At 36.2% G+C, this 18,568-nt stretch overlaps 1 protein-coding gene across 1 annotated transcript in view; it reads left to right on the top strand.

Moving 5' to 3' along the window:
• The window catches only part of LOC132562216 (neurobeachin-like), a 232,691-nt gene that overhangs the window by 25,773 nt on the left and 188,350 nt on the right, over positions 1 to 18,568 (top strand). Inside the window, exons 4-27 of the mRNA XM_060226948.1 lie at positions 501 to 601; positions 979 to 1,074; positions 3,179 to 3,300; positions 3,880 to 4,006; positions 4,496 to 4,615; positions 4,874 to 5,020; positions 5,601 to 5,657; positions 6,066 to 6,206; positions 6,555 to 6,617; positions 6,834 to 6,910; positions 7,711 to 7,819; positions 8,364 to 8,516; positions 8,747 to 8,915; positions 9,627 to 9,769; positions 10,145 to 10,242; positions 10,761 to 10,853; positions 12,910 to 13,018; positions 13,458 to 13,539; positions 13,695 to 13,818; positions 14,663 to 14,855; positions 15,617 to 16,290; positions 16,890 to 17,043; positions 17,365 to 17,545; positions 17,896 to 18,056. Coding sequence (XP_060082931.1) covers positions 501 to 601; positions 979 to 1,074; positions 3,179 to 3,300; positions 3,880 to 4,006; positions 4,496 to 4,615; positions 4,874 to 5,020; positions 5,601 to 5,657; positions 6,066 to 6,206; positions 6,555 to 6,617; positions 6,834 to 6,910; positions 7,711 to 7,819; positions 8,364 to 8,516; positions 8,747 to 8,915; positions 9,627 to 9,769; positions 10,145 to 10,242; positions 10,761 to 10,853; positions 12,910 to 13,018; positions 13,458 to 13,539; positions 13,695 to 13,818; positions 14,663 to 14,855; positions 15,617 to 16,290; positions 16,890 to 17,043; positions 17,365 to 17,545; positions 17,896 to 18,056 — 3,494 coding nt within the window. The remainder of the gene's footprint in view (positions 1 to 500; positions 602 to 978; positions 1,075 to 3,178; positions 3,301 to 3,879; positions 4,007 to 4,495; positions 4,616 to 4,873; positions 5,021 to 5,600; positions 5,658 to 6,065; positions 6,207 to 6,554; positions 6,618 to 6,833; positions 6,911 to 7,710; positions 7,820 to 8,363; positions 8,517 to 8,746; positions 8,916 to 9,626; positions 9,770 to 10,144; positions 10,243 to 10,760; positions 10,854 to 12,909; positions 13,019 to 13,457; positions 13,540 to 13,694; positions 13,819 to 14,662; positions 14,856 to 15,616; positions 16,291 to 16,889; positions 17,044 to 17,364; positions 17,546 to 17,895; positions 18,057 to 18,568) is intronic.

The following is an 18,568-nucleotide window of genomic DNA, read 5'->3' as shown; positions in this document are numbered from 1 at the left end:
AAGGTAATGTGCAGCATTAAAACTGAATCTGTAGGTGTCTGGCTACTCTGAAGTGTGGAACTGTAGATTTACGTATAAATACATGTTCTAGCCATAGTTTTCTGTGCGTTTCCTTTTCCGTAATTGTGTGGTATTTTTGTCGATACTTGTGGATGATTAAGCTATTGATATATACTGTTCTCTGTAGACTTTGAGTTGTGATATTTGTTGAACATATTCTGGGGTTCAAATGACCTTTTAATATTGTTTGAATAGATTAAGTGACATTGGCCCATATTTTCAAGGTCACAAGGGTATTAACTTTCGTTTCCCATTTTTTCTTGATTAATAAGAAATTATGCATATTAGAAATATTGCTTTATGTGTTGCCAAGATACTTCACAACAGTATAAGTTTTTCTTAAAAAAAGCTGTAATGTAACAAGGTCTTGCTTTATCAGGGATTACTATGCTATCCAGCAGGTTATTAAGAATATGGTCAGGGTCTGCATTATGTTTCAGATCTAATGGTGGAGATGCTGGGAGTATTGGCCACATACAGCATCACTGTCAGGGAACTTAAAATGCTCTTCAGTCTACTCAAGGCCACAGATGGCAAATGGGTCAGTATCCATGACAACAGAAACCATTACAACTTGCAGGATCAGTTTTTGAAAGGCAATTTTGCTTGTTCAGGGAAATAAAAGATATTAGTGATATTGATTTCATTTAAAGATCAGTTTTTTTACTGAGAGAGATGTTCTTAAATGAATATAGATGAATAGTGTTCTGCAAAGTTCAATCAAATTATTGCTGAAACGGTCACAAAAACGACCATTTCATGGCTTTTCAAGATGCAAAGACTTCAAAGGGAAGATGTGTGCAATTGCTTTGTCGACAGTTTAAGAAGATTGCATTTGAAATTTGATAGTTACAATATTTCATCCGTTTTATTTTTATTTAAAGTATATGCATATACAATTGATTTTTGCTCTTTTAGCCCCAACATTCGGTGAAGCTGTTGTCTGTTCTAAACCTGATGCCTCGACGGGATGGTCCTGATGAGTTCTTCAGTTTCCCTGGTAAAATAGGATCAGTAAGTTTCAGTCAGAAAAAAATATGTCTTAACTGTAGAAAAAAAATCTGTCAGAGTGTCTTGCTAAACAAATATACTTGAATTTTGAAATTAGGATCCTGTAGTGAAAATGTACTTATCAATCAGATTGTCCATGTGTCTGTCTCTTTTCTTGGTTTGGCACAACATCTCTAGTTTACCCAAGGCTTCCTTAAAAAAGTGCAGGAGAATGATTTTCGAGGTCCTAAGGTCAAAGGTTGCTGTTACTATAAATAGATAATTAGTTTCTACAAAATATCTCAGTCCTGGTTGAGACTTAATCCATTGCTTGTTCACTGGAAGTGCTAACTCTCTATTGCTTTTCAAAGGTCAAAGGTTAAGGGCAATATTATTATATTAATTCACCCAAATACAGGCCAAGGCCACAAGGTCAAAGGGGAAAGTCAGATTTGAAATATTTTTAAACATTTCACAGACAAATTATTGTGCCTTTATAGCAGTTGACAAAAAGTTCAATATTAATATAACACTCAAGTTTGGGGTCTTAATAAATTCAAAGCCCTTCCGCACATGTGTCAGTATCCTATTTTTGTCCAGTTTCCCTAGTTCAGATCAATTTTCTTGTAGTTTTAAACTGACTTCTTCTGTTGGGGTATATTAGAAGCAGTAGTCTTACCTTTACATTCCTGTCAGTTCTGTGTAGTAATATTAGTTTGATTTGCAGGTATGTTTGTTTTGAAAGTAAGTAATGAACAATATATCAGAAAGAAAGTTCAGTGGAGCATTACTATTGATTACCATAACAAATAATTCATGACTTTGTCACGTTTGATTGGATACATATGTAATACTTGATCTGCCTTCTTTGATCAGGAATTTATTCCATTATGTTACAAAGGTATGTCTCTAAGGAGTAATATAACGGAGAGCTACTGACAGGCATAACTTACAGATCAGGCTATGTTACAACTGTCTATATATACATATTTCTGTAAATACTGAATTCCTGACTAGACAGGCAGGAAACAATGTTCTCAGAAATCAACATCAGGATTTTCTTGGGGAAAACTGCTGATTTGAGATGAAAAATGGCACTATATTCTTTATTGAATATGATCTACTTTTTTTCTACCATCTGTTGATGGTGGGCTATTCAAACTGCTGTATGTCTTTAGTCCGTGGTTTGTCCATTAAAAGTTCCTGTTACTCGATTTCTTCAGAAGCACTGTTTATCTTTCTCAGATTTTATAATTGTGAAGGTTCACGTTCCCTAGTTGTGCCCTTTTGATTTTCGGTCTGATCAGCAAAACAAAATGGCTGACATGTGGCCATTTTTTATTTGACAATAAGAGGTTATTATTGCTATTTCTTAAATTTCATTTGATTAAAAGCAAAAATGGAAGAAAGAAGAGAAAAGAAAGAAAAAGATATATAAATTTCAGAAGTAAACAATAGCAAAGATGGTTCTGGTATCTGTTGTATGTTTTAACAATATAGTAAAGATGTCCAGATCACTAGAGATTTTAAATGTGAAAAGTTGCTCAGAAGTTTAGGGTTTGACCAGGACTTCGGTTTGTGAGCATACTACTGATACTGACTGATTGGCTGATTAAGATGGAGAACATCACTGAACAGTTATATATATTGTACTGTCAATGACTTGGTTAGAGGTCAACATTGGTATGTTTTCTGTTCAATAACCTACATTCATAGGAGATAGATATAATCTAGAAAATCTTGTGCACTTTATATTTCATAAGAAATGAAGTGCTAAGCATGTACCTGCATACACAGTAATCACTTCAATAACTTCAAACCTATTAAATAGAATCAAAGTCCCATCCAGCCATAGAATAACTTCATACCCAATGAATAAAATGTAAGACATATCCTCCAAATATAACACCCATTAAAGTAATAAATCGCCCTGGATCTATGTCTTTTCACATTCACATGTATGTGGTAGTCAATCTACACAGTTACAGTAGAATACCATATGTTGTTTGATGATTAAACAAAATCTAAGATTATGAACTCCTGGACACTTAACTATTTGTGACCTGATTATTATTTACCGTTTAGCTGTGATTTTAATTTTGTGATAATTCAATCTTTCCTATTGTAGCATATTAGTCTCCCACCAATAAAGACCTGGCCGTATCAGAATGGCTGGACATTCTCCTGCTGGTTACGACTCGACCCTGTCACCGGGGTTACGGTAGAGAGAGAGCGACCATACCTGTACTGGTGAGTGTAGTGGTCTTACATTCAGTGACATGCTCCAAAATTATATAATAAGTAATCTTGTAATTTGGAAACAATTGTTCTGTATTTCTGTAGGGAAAACAGAAGTTTTGGTTTTTATCATACAACATGTTATCCCTGGACCAACATCAGCTCTTTGTCAAAAGTCTAATCAGCAGTCTTTCTTCAGAGAACACAAAGTCTAAAGTGATTGACAATATTTAATTAGTTATGAAAAATGTTACTGATATCATTTGTTTTTAGTTTTTTGTTTAGAAAATAACAAACATTTCTGTGAGGGGACACTATAGGATTTATTTGTCAAATATGGATAAACATGACAAAATGTGTATGTTTTGTAAATTATTAGGTATTCAAAAGAATCTGAAACTGAATGCCATTTTAGTCAACTCTATATGAAACCGAAATTAACTGCTTCTAAAGCCTTTATTTTTTGTGAAGCACATCTTTTTGAATGCTGGGAAAATATCTGTACAGACTGTTGAATGTATTTTCTTTTATGACGGCACATTGTTTACATGTTGGAGGGTTTTGACAGACATACTGTATTATTCACTACAGCTTCAGGACAAACAAAGGTGTTGGATACTCGGCCAACTTCTTGGGTAATTCCCTCGTACTGACTGCGATGAAAGTCAAAGGAAAAGGCTTCCAGCACTGTGTCAAACATGAGTTCCAGCCCCGAAAGGTCTGTTACCATGACAACCCTATACAAAGTGTTTTTCAAGAATCACATTTTTGGAACATTTTGCAGGACTTACAATTAGGATTTATTTAGATTGGGAAATGGCAATCATCTATTTGAAATATTTTAACAAAAAAACTTTAGTTAGATGTCTAGCCATTCCTGGGGCTGGGTAACAAGTATTTGATATACAAGTATGTCAAAATTAGCTTTTCATGAAGTTTCCTTCAAGAGACATCCACCTTTGTGTTGATGTAGTATCATAAGTATCAAATACACAGAGAAACTTCATCAAGAGCCCTCTTCTGTAAAGAGCCCACCTTGATTAAGAACCTATTTCTATAAGGAGACCACCTCTATAAAGGGCCTATGTCTATAAAGAGACCACCTCTCTAAAGAGACCACAAGTATAAATGCTATAAAGAAGCTACATACTGGTTGTATTGCAGTAACTACTCAAATTAAATAGGGTTATCTCCCTTATCTCCACAGTGGTACATGGTGACTCTGGTATATGTTTACAATCGCTGGAGTAAGTCAGAGCTGCGATGTTATGTTGACGGAAAGCTTGTTTCTCACACAGAGATGTCTTGGCTTGTCAATACAAGTGATGTAAGTAAATTAATTTAACAAATCTACGTGGTCAAATTCTCTCCCGATTCATCAGTAGAGGAAATGAATATTGAAAAGCCGTAGTACTTTGAATGAAAACTTTTCATGTTAAATAGATAATAAAAGTATTTTGATAATGAAAACAGAAAAAAAAAATTTATTAATCTGAGATAATACAAAATTTCTATCTGTTAAATGATGTCAGTGGTTGACATTCATTTGTTCATACCATTAAACAATGATGACTTAAAATTACAGCCATTTGACAAGTGTTTCCTTGGAGCGAGCTCAGAGGTTGAGGCTGACCATATGTTTTGTGGTCAGATGTCCAGTGTTTACCTGTTTAGTGAGTCACTGTCGCCACAACAGATAGGAGCTATCTACCAATTAGGACCTAACTACAAGGTGAAAATCTTAATTCTAGACATCAGTTGATATCAAGGAGTTAAAAATACAGAAGATTTGGGCAACTGTTGGTGCTGCAGTATACAGGTCTTTAAATAAATGGCTACAATGTTGAATTTTCAGATAACTGTATCCACTCAGTGTAGTATAACTCCACGCAGGTCATTGTCAGATAATAATTTTCATTATAACTTAATGTTTCGTGTGTTTTTGTTGTTGATATGGCACAGACGTCTTTGTGACGTAAAACGTAATCTGTCTTATGTAAAGTTTTTCATTATCTTTCATAATCATTATATCATAATGTATACAGAAGAGAGGAAAAGCAGGAAAATATGGTTCAGATTTTATTGTAGCCTTAAATAATCTGAAAATTGTGTACATTCTGCATTGTGACTTGGTTTATACCAGTTGTTGATAAAATTTCAAGTGTTTTAACGCTCACAATATTGCTGCGGTCAGTTTGCAAGCTTGTTCCAACCCACTTCTTTAAACAAAACAATCCTTTATTATTCTAGCAATTTTGATTTTGTAATTACAAATGTGGTGTGAAAATGTAATTTTTTTTTACTATTTTCAGGGCCAGTTTAGATTTGAAAATGAAAGTGGTTTGACTGGAAACAATATCAACAAAAAGGTGAGCTAAGATAAAAACAATTTTCTGAGTTAGTAGACAACAAAATTACAAATGGTGTTAGTGTCAATTTTGTTATCATTATTGTAAGATAAGAATTTTGTTATCATTATTCTAGGATAAGAATTTTGTTATCATTATTCTAAGATAAGAATTTTGTTATCATTATTCTAGGATAAGAATTTTGTTACCATTATTCTAGGATAAGAATTTTGTTACCATTATTCTAGGATAAGAATTTTGTCAGGATTTTAGAATTACAGTTGTTCTTTGTCAATATTAGGTATATGACTGAAGTACTTTATTATTAGCCTTCGTTTGAGAAACGTCTTTTTCTTTTCCTTTTTCTCTGAGATAAAATAGTTTTGTTGTCATGTTACTAAATGTCTTTGTGGTTTTTTCATTATACAGCTGGTGTATGATGGAAAGTTAACAAACAGTATAATGTTTATGTACAACCCAATGGCCTGCGACAGTCAGCTTTGTCTGGAATCGTCTCCCAAAGGAAATCTCTCCTACTTTGTACATGTACAACACGCCCTCATGTCACAGGTAAATCTTGAAACATTTCCAAAGGGAAATTCATCCTACTTTTTATATGTACAACATGCTCTCATGTCACAAGTAAATCTTCAGTCGTCTCTCAAGGGAAATCCCTCCTACTTTGTACAACACACACACATTTCACTGGTAAGTCTTGAATTATCTCCCAAGGGAAATCCCTCCTACTTCATATATGTAGAACATGCCCTCATTTCACAGGAAAGTCTTGAGTTATCTCCTGAATGAAGTCCCATAAAATTGTACTGGAAAAGTACTACATAATGTGCCCCAAGTAATTAAACAATGATCATTTCTGTAGCAGTGACAAGGATTACATGTCATTTATTGATGTTTCAGGAGGTGAAGGCAGTAATAACCCAGTCTATACACAGCACTCTCCACTCCCTTGGTGGTGTACAGGTGAGATCATCAAATTTAAATATTCATCACCAAATAAGGTAAAGGTTATTTTAACAAATCCAGGAAATTCCAATACCAGTGTGTACATAAAAATTATGATTTCATCAGAAACTCATAAAAATTGTGTAATGTTATACATGTACTTAAAATCACATATATAATTGTAATTCTGAAATGTTTCCAAAGTCTTCATTTTCCGATGACATCCTCTTGTAGGTATTTTTCCCACTATTCGGACAGTTGGACTTCCCTGTAGACAAAGGTGACAAGTCAGAGGTGGACCACACCATATGGTAATAATGCAAAATATCAAATGTCATATCACTGCTTATTCTGTAACTGTGGGGTCAAAGATACAAATATGCCCATATGACAGAGTTAATGGTAAAACGGTATTGCTGTTATCTTTACAAATAGGTACAGAATATATACATGTACCTGGAATCTTTCCAAAATTATCAGATCTATGAAATTACGAAATATATTAGGTTATGGAGCTAGTGCACCTTCCCATCTAGATTTTGACTTTCTTTCGATGAGTCTAGATTTTCAATGTTTGCCTCCTAGACTTTAAAATTTAGGCCCTTAACATCACTTACAAGTCCTAGAAGGACAAAACAGCAGCATGATGCAGTCTAATTCATTATTCACCCTTACAGTTTTTAAATAAAATATTAATTAGAAGGTAATATTCACTTGTGTGTGTTTTGTACAGCCAACAAGTTGAGATAGACCTGAACTGTAACACTAGTTATACATCCTCTGTTATCCTACACCATATTGTTGTTATGAGGTGATATATCGGTGGAGATGTATGGGAGGAATTTTTAAGACAAAAGGTCACACTTGACCTGAAAATATTCAAAGCTAACTTAAATGTTATGGTTCTACTGCTTTGGTAGTCTTTCAGGATGTCATCAATTACAGTCAAAAATTTGTATTAATGACATGAAATATTTGGGAGTGAGCTAGTTTACTAAAAGTCAACTACTTTGTTATAATGGGATGTTGGTGAGTATAGTTTAAATGTTTAGAAAAAAATATTTGATAAAGGTTGACTACTTTTGTAGTGTTATGGGATTTTCCTTTTCAGTGCTAACCTGATGAGTATCTTACTAAACCTACTGGAAAGCTCTGTGACCATACAACAACAGATGTTACAGAACAAAGGATTCCTGGTGATTGGATACCTCCTGGAGAAGGTACACTCTACTTATATTGTCATAGTAGAATATTAGGACGGTTACCTCCTGGAGAAGGTACACCCTACTTATATTGTCATAGTAGAATATTAGGACCAGTTACCTCCTGGAGAAGGTACACCATACTTATATTGTCATAGTAGAATATTAGGACCAGTTACCTCCTGGAGAAGGTACACCCTACTTATATTGTCATAGTAGAATATTAGGACCAGTTACCTCCTGGAGAAGGTACACCCTACTTATATTGTCATAGTAGAATATTAGGACCGGTTACCTCCTGGAGAAGGTACACCCTACTTATATTGTCATAGTAGAAAGTTATAGTGGGTGATATTTCCACTAACAGATATAGAAATTTTTGTTCCATTTTTCTTCTGAATCATTTATTCTTAAGAACCATTTCTTCTCGATTTCAAAAAAAACAATTCCATGCACATGAAGAATCCATGCTTTTCATCCCAGTTTCTAAATGAAGTAACTTGAAATGATGATATTTTTGTACTAAATGCACTCATTGAAAGCATGATTGTATCTTTTGCAGGCATCACGAATGCATGTGACACCAGCAGTCCTGGAGTCCTTCCTAGCCCTTACACAATACCTTGTTGACCTGCCTACTGGCAGCATGCTTCTCAAACACCTGTTTGATCACATACTATTCAACCCTGCATTATGGATACATTCTTCTGTAGAGGTAAGTGTCGAACATCAAAACTGGGTTTTATCGTGTACATTTCAATCCTTATTTTCAACATTCTACAACTACATTCTTTAAAATAGTCAGCAATCGGAGTTTTTCTCAGAATTTTACATTGTTTCTAGAATAGTTTCGTCAGTGTTTTCCAACTGAAGAAAAATACATTTATTTATTTTCAGTTTAAGAGATGCCATTGTTCACAAATTCTGTATAATCTGTTTTCACAGGTGCAGACCAAACTGTATTGTTACCTAGCAACAGATTTTATTAGTAATGCCCAGATTTACAATAACATTCGTCGCGTCAGTGCAGTTCTACAGACAATGCACACTCTGAAGTTCTACTACTGGGTCGTCAACCCTAAGGATCGGAGTGGCATCGCACCCAAGGGCACAGGTCAGGGGTCAACTGTCTGTTAGATAGGTCTTCGGTCTATGAACAGTATACTTGTTTATACAAACATTAAAAGTCATTCATATGAAGAGAAATGATTTAGGGAATCAGTGTGTAACAAGTACAGGCCTGATATGGCTAAGGCCATTGCTTCCATGGCAATCATAAAGTTGACAGAAAAGTGGTAGTTATACTCGGATGGAACATACAGACATTGTATAATATAGCTGTATTAGATTAAATGTCTTCACTTGCCAAATATTTTTCAAAACAAACCGAAAAAGTATTACAGATTATGATGCTATGGAACAGGTTAATTTCACCCATTTAGCCATTTGGTGTCAAAACCAGAATATCTAATTTTAGCTATGTCATAATTTTTCCATTGATGAGCATCAGCTAAAGTTTTATTATGCAACTCCTCCTGAACCAGAATCCTCCAGTTGAAAACTCAGTGTTCAGTCTTATTAGGAAAAGGAAAAAAACTTAATTAAATTGATTGATTTGTTGGATTCTTTTGTTATTACTCCAGTAAATTTTATCAGAAAATTAAAAGGTGTCCCATCATTTCACTTAGTTATAAAAGTTGTACAAATACACATGATGGTGGTATACAAATAATCCTCAGTAAGGCACTACTGATGTCGTTCATGTATATCAAATTGAACTATTTTGTCTGTGTTAAATGTGACCAGCGTTAATGGTCTGTTACAGATGGGCCGCGACCGACCTATGATGAGATCATTAAATTACGCTCCTTCATGCTACTGTACATCAAACAGCTGTTGCTGAAAGGTCAGGGAGTACAGGAGGATGAGTTACAAAGCATTCTCAACTACCTGTCTACGCTTCACGAGGTAAACAGTTTACTGGGATTGTAACTTCCGAGATCTGGTCTGGTACATAGTAAAATTTGACAGTTTTTCCCCAGATTTCAATTCTTAAATACAAAAATAGTGATTTTTGTTTATGTTTAATTTGGGCTTTCAGGTTTTGCCTCTTACAGTACAGAATTTCTTAGCCTTATTTTTCTAAAAGATCATTTGTAGTAAACGAGGTAGAAACATTTTGCATTCTTTAAAAAGCAAACGTAAAGAAATCAAGAAGAACCAAGAAAGAAAGGTACTTGATGATGACATCAATTTTGTTCCAGGTTAAAAGAATCACAAGTTCTCAACTTTTACTATATTTTAACTTTTCCTTGAGAATTTTGTTGGTGTTATTTAATTTAGGATGACAATCTGATGGACGTACTCCAGCTGACGGTATCACTGATGGCAGAACACCCCGCCTCCATGGTACCATCCTTCGACAAGAAAAATGGTATAAGGTAAGTGGTATATAAATGGTATTAACTATGATATCTGGAACAAAACATATGAAGTAGAGGTGGTGTGTGACTGCCTCAAATTATACCAGTCACTGCGGGACATGTTTGGAACCAGTTGATGATAAAAGTCATGTTTCATTGTAGTGAAGTTTTCTGAAGAAGGAATGTAAGTGAACACCTGAAAAAGGATTTAATTAATTCCTGTAGATGGTATCGATGAGAAGCAGTGTACTATACAATCATCAATATTCGATGGTGGATTTAAGTTTCATGGAATTTGTGGGTACACTAAATCCACAAATTTATATGCCCTCAAAAAGATGCACAGATAAAAGTCACCATGGATTTTACCTCAAATGGATTTTTTTAGTCTGATTTATCTACAAAATCAATTGCCAACAAAACATATATTTTTAGAAAACCATGAAATTTGAGCCCCACAAAAATATATGATTTTGCAGTATGGAGTGTTGATGTGTAAAATGTGCTAATTATCAAGCACTTGTTGTTTATTTCAGAACTGTTTTTAAGCTGCTGGCATCAAACTCAGAACCACTGCAGATTCAGGCTCTCAAACTTCTTGGCTTTTTCCTAATGAGAGCAACACACAAGTAAGTAAAGTTTCTTAGGAATTGCCTTAACATTAGACACTATCTTGTTGTCAGTCTCTTTGGGTATGACTGGAGAGAGAGGATTCCAGATACTGCTGGATTGGTCTCTGGGTAGTACAGAAGAGACTAGATATCACACATTTAGTCTGTCTGTGTATATGTCACTGACTTTGTATGTAGCATGTCTCTGATGTATTCTCTCGTCTACCAGAACATATTTTTTTCGCGAGCACTTATTCAGATAGCAGAGCATCTACTACCATACCAAAATCTATTCTCAAACTTTACTATATACAGATAAATACTATTAAGCTTTCCCTATGATTTCCTGGCAGGATGATTGAGAAATAACTGTTGATGGATTTACAGAGATGATATGTCTTGCTAATGTAATATTGTACACATGGATAAGTCCACTCTAGTCTGTCAGATATTCAGCGTCATTGGTTTGCTGTAAATTTGGATAAATTTTTCTTTTCACACTCAATAAATTTGGTATAGTATGTTGTGTATGCTGTTTTCATATGCCCGTTGCAAGACAGGACGTATTATGTTTTCACGCGGGCGGTTGGCGGGTGGGCGGGCAGCTGCATATAGGTTTCCGTTCGATAACTTGAATAATTTTTTACAGATTAATTTGAAACTTCATATGAAGGTTAATTTCCATAAAAGCCAAGTCAAGTTTGATAACCAAAATTTTTCACCCATTATTTACAGAGTTATGGCCCTTGGTATGTTTGCAAAGTAGGTTTTCAATCGATAACTCATAAAAATTCATTGAAAACTTCACATGAAGTTTTATTACCAAAAAAGCCAGGTCAAGTTTGATAACCAAATTTTTTTGCCCATTATTTATAGAGTTATGGCCCTTGGTACATTTGCAAAATAGGTTTCCCATCAATAATTTTGCATTTATTCTTGAACAGTTTTGGATGGGCGTATATTGTTCCACCCTGCGGTACTCTTGTACATTATGTTGTACTTCTGTGAAGTCAGTCTGTTTATCATACTATATCCAACCAACAATGACCCTGTAACTGTTGCCCACGTTTCTTTAGGCTTCCCCACATTTTTACCTCAGCGTGTACCATTTTAATATTTAGTGATTAATATCAATAAATCCTGATTCAATTTTTAAAAAGGTGTTTTTCATGCCTCAATGTTAGGTAGGTGAGAATACAGACATAATGAAAGACAAAACCTCATGAATGTGTTAGTAGGTATAGTTACTTGCTGTCATTTTTATCATCTCTTCAAGTTATATGACCACTTCTAAATGAGATAAAACTCTTAATTAACCTCTGGACATCGGTTTTTAACATACTACTGTGTTGTTGTTGCAGATCACGACGCATGTCACGGCATTACCAAAAACTACAAAAACAAATAAACAGACAGTATGATCACACTTACATTACACCTGTTCCTATCTCTCATTCTATCTTCATTTGTTTCTCTCCTCTTCTTTGTCTCATTCTTGATCTCTGCCACTCTACAACTTCCTTCATTCTATCCTCCCTTCCTTCCTTCCTTTCTTTCTTTCTTTCTTTCTTTCTTTCCCCCATTCTATCCTTCCTCCTCCTCTCCCTCCCTCCTGTTTCTTTCTTTCTTTCTTTCTTTCTTTCTTTCTTTCTTTCTTTCTTTCATTACAGGAACATGAACATTAAAAACACTGAACACACATACATATGAGGTAGATAAATGTACACTCCATTATCACTTTCCTGTCTTTATCAGATATTGCATACAATGAAATGCAGTTCTGAACCAAGCAGAGATACAATGTATATCTGAAACATATGCATCAATAAGATAATCCTGTGATGAGGGTTAGCTATCAGTAGGTATGTTGTTCTATGTACATTATGTTTCTATAAAACAAAGACAATATTGGTGATGTGATAGGTGAACATATTGTCAGGGCTTTGAGGATTTATATGACTAGGTCCCCGTATCATGGAAAGGGCGTGTGTATCAGTAAATGTTGTCACAGTTTGTCAGATGATATGAGATATGATAGGACCAAATGTCACACCTGCTATACCTTTGTTTTCAGGAGAAAAGCCGACTGTATGGGCCCACATAATCTCTTCTCTCTGATCGGAGAAAGACTGATGCTGAATGAGCAGAGTATTACTCTACCAGTGTACAATGTATTGTTTGAGGTGAGCTTATGGACAGGACATATAATGTTACCCTTGTCCATCATTCTGTTGTTTTTTTTATTCAACTTTTTACTCTTTAATGGATAGAAATATAGATCTATAATTTGGTAAGTAGCTAAATACTTATTATATGCAGGACAGGATCTTGTTTTGTTCACAGTCAATTAAGGTTCCAGATTAGCCATTTGACCTTAAGAATTTTTAGTTAAGATTTTTACAAAAGCAGTAAAGACTGATGTTGGAGCCTTTCCGTACTCCAGTTGGAATAAAAAGAAAAGAAGAAACTTTGCTACTAAAAAATTTGAAGGCTATTATGATTAGTGTCTACCTACAATCTCACCATGAGGGGATCAGGGGTTTGTCAAGTGACTACTGTTTCCTTATTATGACAACTACACAGTGACAAGATATTTATGATTGTATACTTTGTTGTTTTTAGTTACTGACAGAGCGTTTGTCTGGAGACAGTGTGATGGAAAAACATGTGGAGCCTGAGTCCTATTTCAGAATAGAAAACTCTGGTAAGTATACAACACGACTGTAATCTAAGGGTCCGACATGAACTGTTTTGTAGGGTGATTCTCAATGTTATGTTGCACTTAACACGCTATTTCTGAATACCTGTGTATGGAGTATTAATTTGAAGGACATTTTATTAAAAATTTTACCTTTACAGCTGTGCTGAAGGTAGTGGCTACCATGATTCGCCAGTCTAAACCAACACCAGAGGTTGCTGAGGTCAAGAAAACATTCTTGTCTGATCTGACGATTTTATGTAACAACAACCGGGAGAATAGGAGGTAAAAGTCTTAAGTTATTTACATACAGAATAACTTCAAATAAGATATCCAAAACACTGTCCTTTCTGAAGGATCCATCAGTGAGCACACTTTCACCCCATGTAAAGGGTATGTTTAGCACACCCTTACCTTGTGTAGAGGGTATATCTAGCACACCCACAACCCTTATAGTGGGTATGTCTAGCACACCCTCACCCAGTATAGAGGGTAGGTTTAGCACAGCCTCACCCTGTGTTGAGGGTATGTCTAGCACACCCTTACCCCGTGTAGAGGGTATGTCTAGCGCACCCTTACCCTGTGTTGAGGGTATGTCTGGCTCTCCCTCACCCAGTGTAGAGGGTATGTCTAGCACAGCCTCACCCTGTGTTGAGGGTATGTCTAGCTCTCCCTCACCCAGTGTAGGAGGTATGTCTAGCACACCCTTACCCTGTGTTGAGGGTATGTCTAGCTCTCCCTTACCCAGTGTAGGGGGTATGTCTAGCACACCCTTACCCTGTGTTGAGGGTATGTCTAGCTCTCCCTCACACAGTGTAGAGGGTATGTCTAGCACACCCTTACCCTGTGTTGAGGGTATGTCTAGCACACCCTGTGTTGAGGGTATGTCTGGCGTACCCTCACCCTGTGTAGAGGGTATGTCTAGCACGCCCTCACCCCATGTAGAGGGTTTCTAGCTCTCCCTCACCCTGTATAGAAGGTATATCCAACTTAGGTATTTGTCTATATTGTGACTATATCTTCAGTTTGATGATGTTTATAAGAGCTTACTCTAGTTTTCTTAGAGTTTACACTAAAAAGACAACATAAGCACAGTTATCATTAGATATTGGTTTTGTTTGTCCTACAGAACTGTCCTTCAGATGTCTGTCTGGCAGGACTGGCTCTTCTCTCTCTCCTACATCTATTCACGGAATGACGAGGAACGGAAGGTCACAGACATGGTAATGTCATTGTTTCGGATGCTGCTCCATCATGCTATCAAATATGAGTACGGAGGCTGGAGAGTGTGGATCGACACATTAGCTATCCTACACTCGAAGGTGAGTTTAGATATTATACGGGATATTGATTCGATCATAGATAGGTAACAAAGGTAACCTGTCATTGGGCGCGTTCGCATAAGCAGTTGAAACGGTTGGACCGCTTGAACCTGCAGGAAAAACATAAAGTACTGATTGGAACAGAGACTGTAAAGTATTTGGCATGTGCAGTTTGAGGGGTCTAGCTGTACCTGTCTGAAACTAACTTGCTGAATATCATTATTTTTCAGAATTTCTACTTAAAAAGTAGGGTTGGTGCACTCACATATATCTGGGAGCATTGTGTTATAAAGTATGAATGAAATGAATGGTATCTTAATTTTAATTAATTGATTTATGCCTGACAGGAAATTCCAAAACTGTGCATTTTCAGCTTTACATATATCAGGTCCAAGATCCAGTACAACAAATGCATTCCTTTATAGTGGAATAATTCAAGACAACCTGAAACATTTCAACCGGGTTACGTAAATGTAGTCTTAGTTCAGATATTACAGGTCATTATATTATATCAATGTATCACAGGACGATGTATCCTACATCAGTGTGTCAACACCAGTGGTGACAGTCATAACAGAGGTCAGAATATCACAACAATATGTCATAGGTCACGATATGACATACATGTATATTAATGAGTTTTGATTAATGTATCAACGGTCAATGTTTCAAAAGTAAACATGTCGTAGTTCAAAATGTCAAAGGTTACTATACAAAAAGTAATTTTGTTTTAAGTTTTCACCATTGTATTTTTTATTCAGGTTGCTTATGAGGATTTTAAAATTCATATGTCAAAGATGTACCGTCAGTATGATCAACAGCGAGTGGACGATGTTGATCCACAAGAAAGACAGAATTATCCAATCAGCACCATCTCGGGCATATCTGACTCCGCCCTTCAGGAACAACAACAACCAATTAAAAGCTCCGTCCAGATCAAAGAAGTAGAAAATGCGACAAATGAGGGGACAAAACCAGAAGAAAAATCTGAAACAAAACAAAATGGTGACAGTAAAGGGGATGGGGATGGGAAGGCAGAAAAAGCTGAGGCTGATGGGAATGCATCAACAGATACAAAGGATGATGGGAAGGCATCAACAGATACAAAGGATGATGGGAAAACGTCAGATGAAACCAAGACACCAGAATCAACTGCTGCAGAAAATGCAGCAACTGGTGCTAAATCAGACGAGGTAACTGATGCAAAAAAGAGTGATGTCCCAAGGGAGACCACTACCACTGGGGTAAAGAGGAACCCTTCAAGATCGCAGTCATTCCGGGGCAGCATGGAATCCCATGGCAATAGACACGTGTTTAGCCCAGGTCCCCGGGCCCCACCCTTCAGGATCCCCGAGTTCAGATGGTCAGGACTCCACCAGAAACTCCTGTCAGATCTTCTCTTCTCTGTGGAGACTGACCTTCAGGTCTGGAAAAGGTATCTATTTTAACAGTTTAGTGGTTTCAAGATTAGCAAAGGATATTTATTTTTGTGAACGGTAATGAATTGAATAACAAAGTCATAGAGCATGTAGCTTTTTGTATATGGAATGATGAAAGAAAGTGCTGTTTATTTTGGTTTTGGCCTGTGGTGCCAATATTAGATATAAATAAATAATGAAGCTAGAAGAAGCATATTTGTTTTCCAGGTGTAAAATACGCTCCAATACCTTATTCTGGTAATAGTTCTTTTGTAATACAAATTTTTACACTGACGATAGCTGGTAAATTTCACTGATAAAAATTTTCTTTTTATATGATCAAATAATATTTTAACAAATGAAAAGTTTTGCAATCTTGACATAAAATGACACGTATTATACAGATTTCTCGTTATTTCACAGATTACATTTTCACTATCACAATTAATGTATCTCGAAACAGCTAAGATATCATTCCTGCTAAAATAACCAGCTATATGTGTAAGTTTTATAGACTTTGTATTACACTGCTATATAAATTATAGTCTGAATACTCAGGGTTCTTTACAATATGCTGTAGTTATCAGAGGCTGTATGTTAGTATGATTATTTTCAGCCACAGTACAAAGACAGTAATAGACTTTGTCAACTCAGGAGACAACCATGTGTATGTCGTCAACGTCACTCACATGATTTCTCAGCTTGCCGATAACCTCATTACATCCTGTGGCGGGTTACTTCCCTTGTTAGCAGCTGCCACATCTCCAAATGTAAGTAGTGCTCTTTGAAAGTGGTATGTTGGAAAGGAATAATTTCTTATAGTTTCAATTGAATTAAAATCAACATGGGATTGTGAAATAAGAAGGAAATGTGTTAGATCTGTAGAATTTACAGTTTATATAAATAAACTTTTCTTTTCATAGAAATTTCCATGCACTTCAAAAAGAACATTGTACATGGTTTTTTTATAAGATTGAAAGTGGAAGAATATCATACTGCAGATAAGACCACTGTTTACCATGTCTGTATGTTGTTGCACTGGATAGAGAATTTATACTATCAAGTAGCAGCTATTCAAATGTCTATTTTAGGGTGAGGTGGAGATCTTGGAGCCCACCCAAGGCCTCAGTATAGAACAGGCAGTATCCATCCTGCAGCGTATCATGAACATGATGGACGTCTTGGTATTTGCCAGCTCTACAAATTTTGCCGAGCTGGAACAAGAGAAGAATATGCCGTCTGGTGGAATATTGAGACAATGCCTTCGCTTGGGTATTACTTTTTATCATGTAGTGTCATATTTTTAATTAGGGCCCCGCACGGTCTCCAGCCACATAGCCAACACTTGCTGACCTGTCAGTATTGTAGTTTTACAAAAGAGTTGATTTTCTGCCAGTTTTTGCTTTGTTGATTGTATATAACTATGGTTAACGGGCAGTGGTGTATAAAACCAGTTTTCTTATTGTGGAAAAGGGCATGATTATCTTATTGATGTTGTATATTTTGGAAATTTTGATAAACCTTAACTTTTGAAATGAAAGAGAAATTATCAAAATTTTGTGAATTTGTCATGAGAACTTCTTTTGATATTGGTCTCATGATGGTCCTTTGTTTTCTTTCAGTGTGTACATCATCTGTGAGGAACTGTCTAGAGTGTCGCCACCGACACCGCCCTCATTCTCCACCTGGCAGTCCAACAAGTTCTGGAAGTCGTAGTTCACGCAACATGAATGGTGTTGACCCAATACAGTCACTGATTATGGCCTCACATCCCACTGAGAGGGTAGGTTGATCTAGATAATAACTGATGACCCAATACAGTCACTGATTATGGCCTCACATCCCACTGAGAGGGTAGGTTGATCTAGGTAATAAGTGATGACCCAATACACTCACTGATTATGGCCTTTCATCCCACTGAGCGGGCAGGTTGACCTAGATAATAACTGATGACCCAATACAGTCTCTGATTATGACCTCACATCCCACGGAGCAGGTAGGTTGATCTAGATAATAACTGATGACCCAATACAGTCACTGATTATGACCTCACATTCCACTGAGCGGGCAGGTTGATCTAGATGATAACTGATGACCCAATACAGTCACTGATTATGGCCTCACATCCCACTGAGAGGGTAGGTTGATCTAGGTAATAAGTGATGACCCAATACACTCACTGATTATGGCCTTTCATCCCACTGAGCGGGCAGGTTGACCTAGATAATAACTGATGACCCAATACAGTCACTGATTATGACCTCACATCCCACGGAGCGGGTAGGTTGATCTAGA

This window comes from Ylistrum balloti, unplaced genomic scaffold, assembly GCF_031769215.1.
Source record: "Ylistrum balloti isolate Yb309-2 unplaced genomic scaffold, AGI_CSIRO_Ybal_v1 Utg371366, whole genome shotgun sequence".
NCBI lineage: Eukaryota > Metazoa > Mollusca > Bivalvia > Pectinida > Pectinidae > Ylistrum > Ylistrum balloti.
Note: the sequence above shows the minus strand (reverse complement) of the source record. Positions and strands in the feature narration are given on the sequence as shown.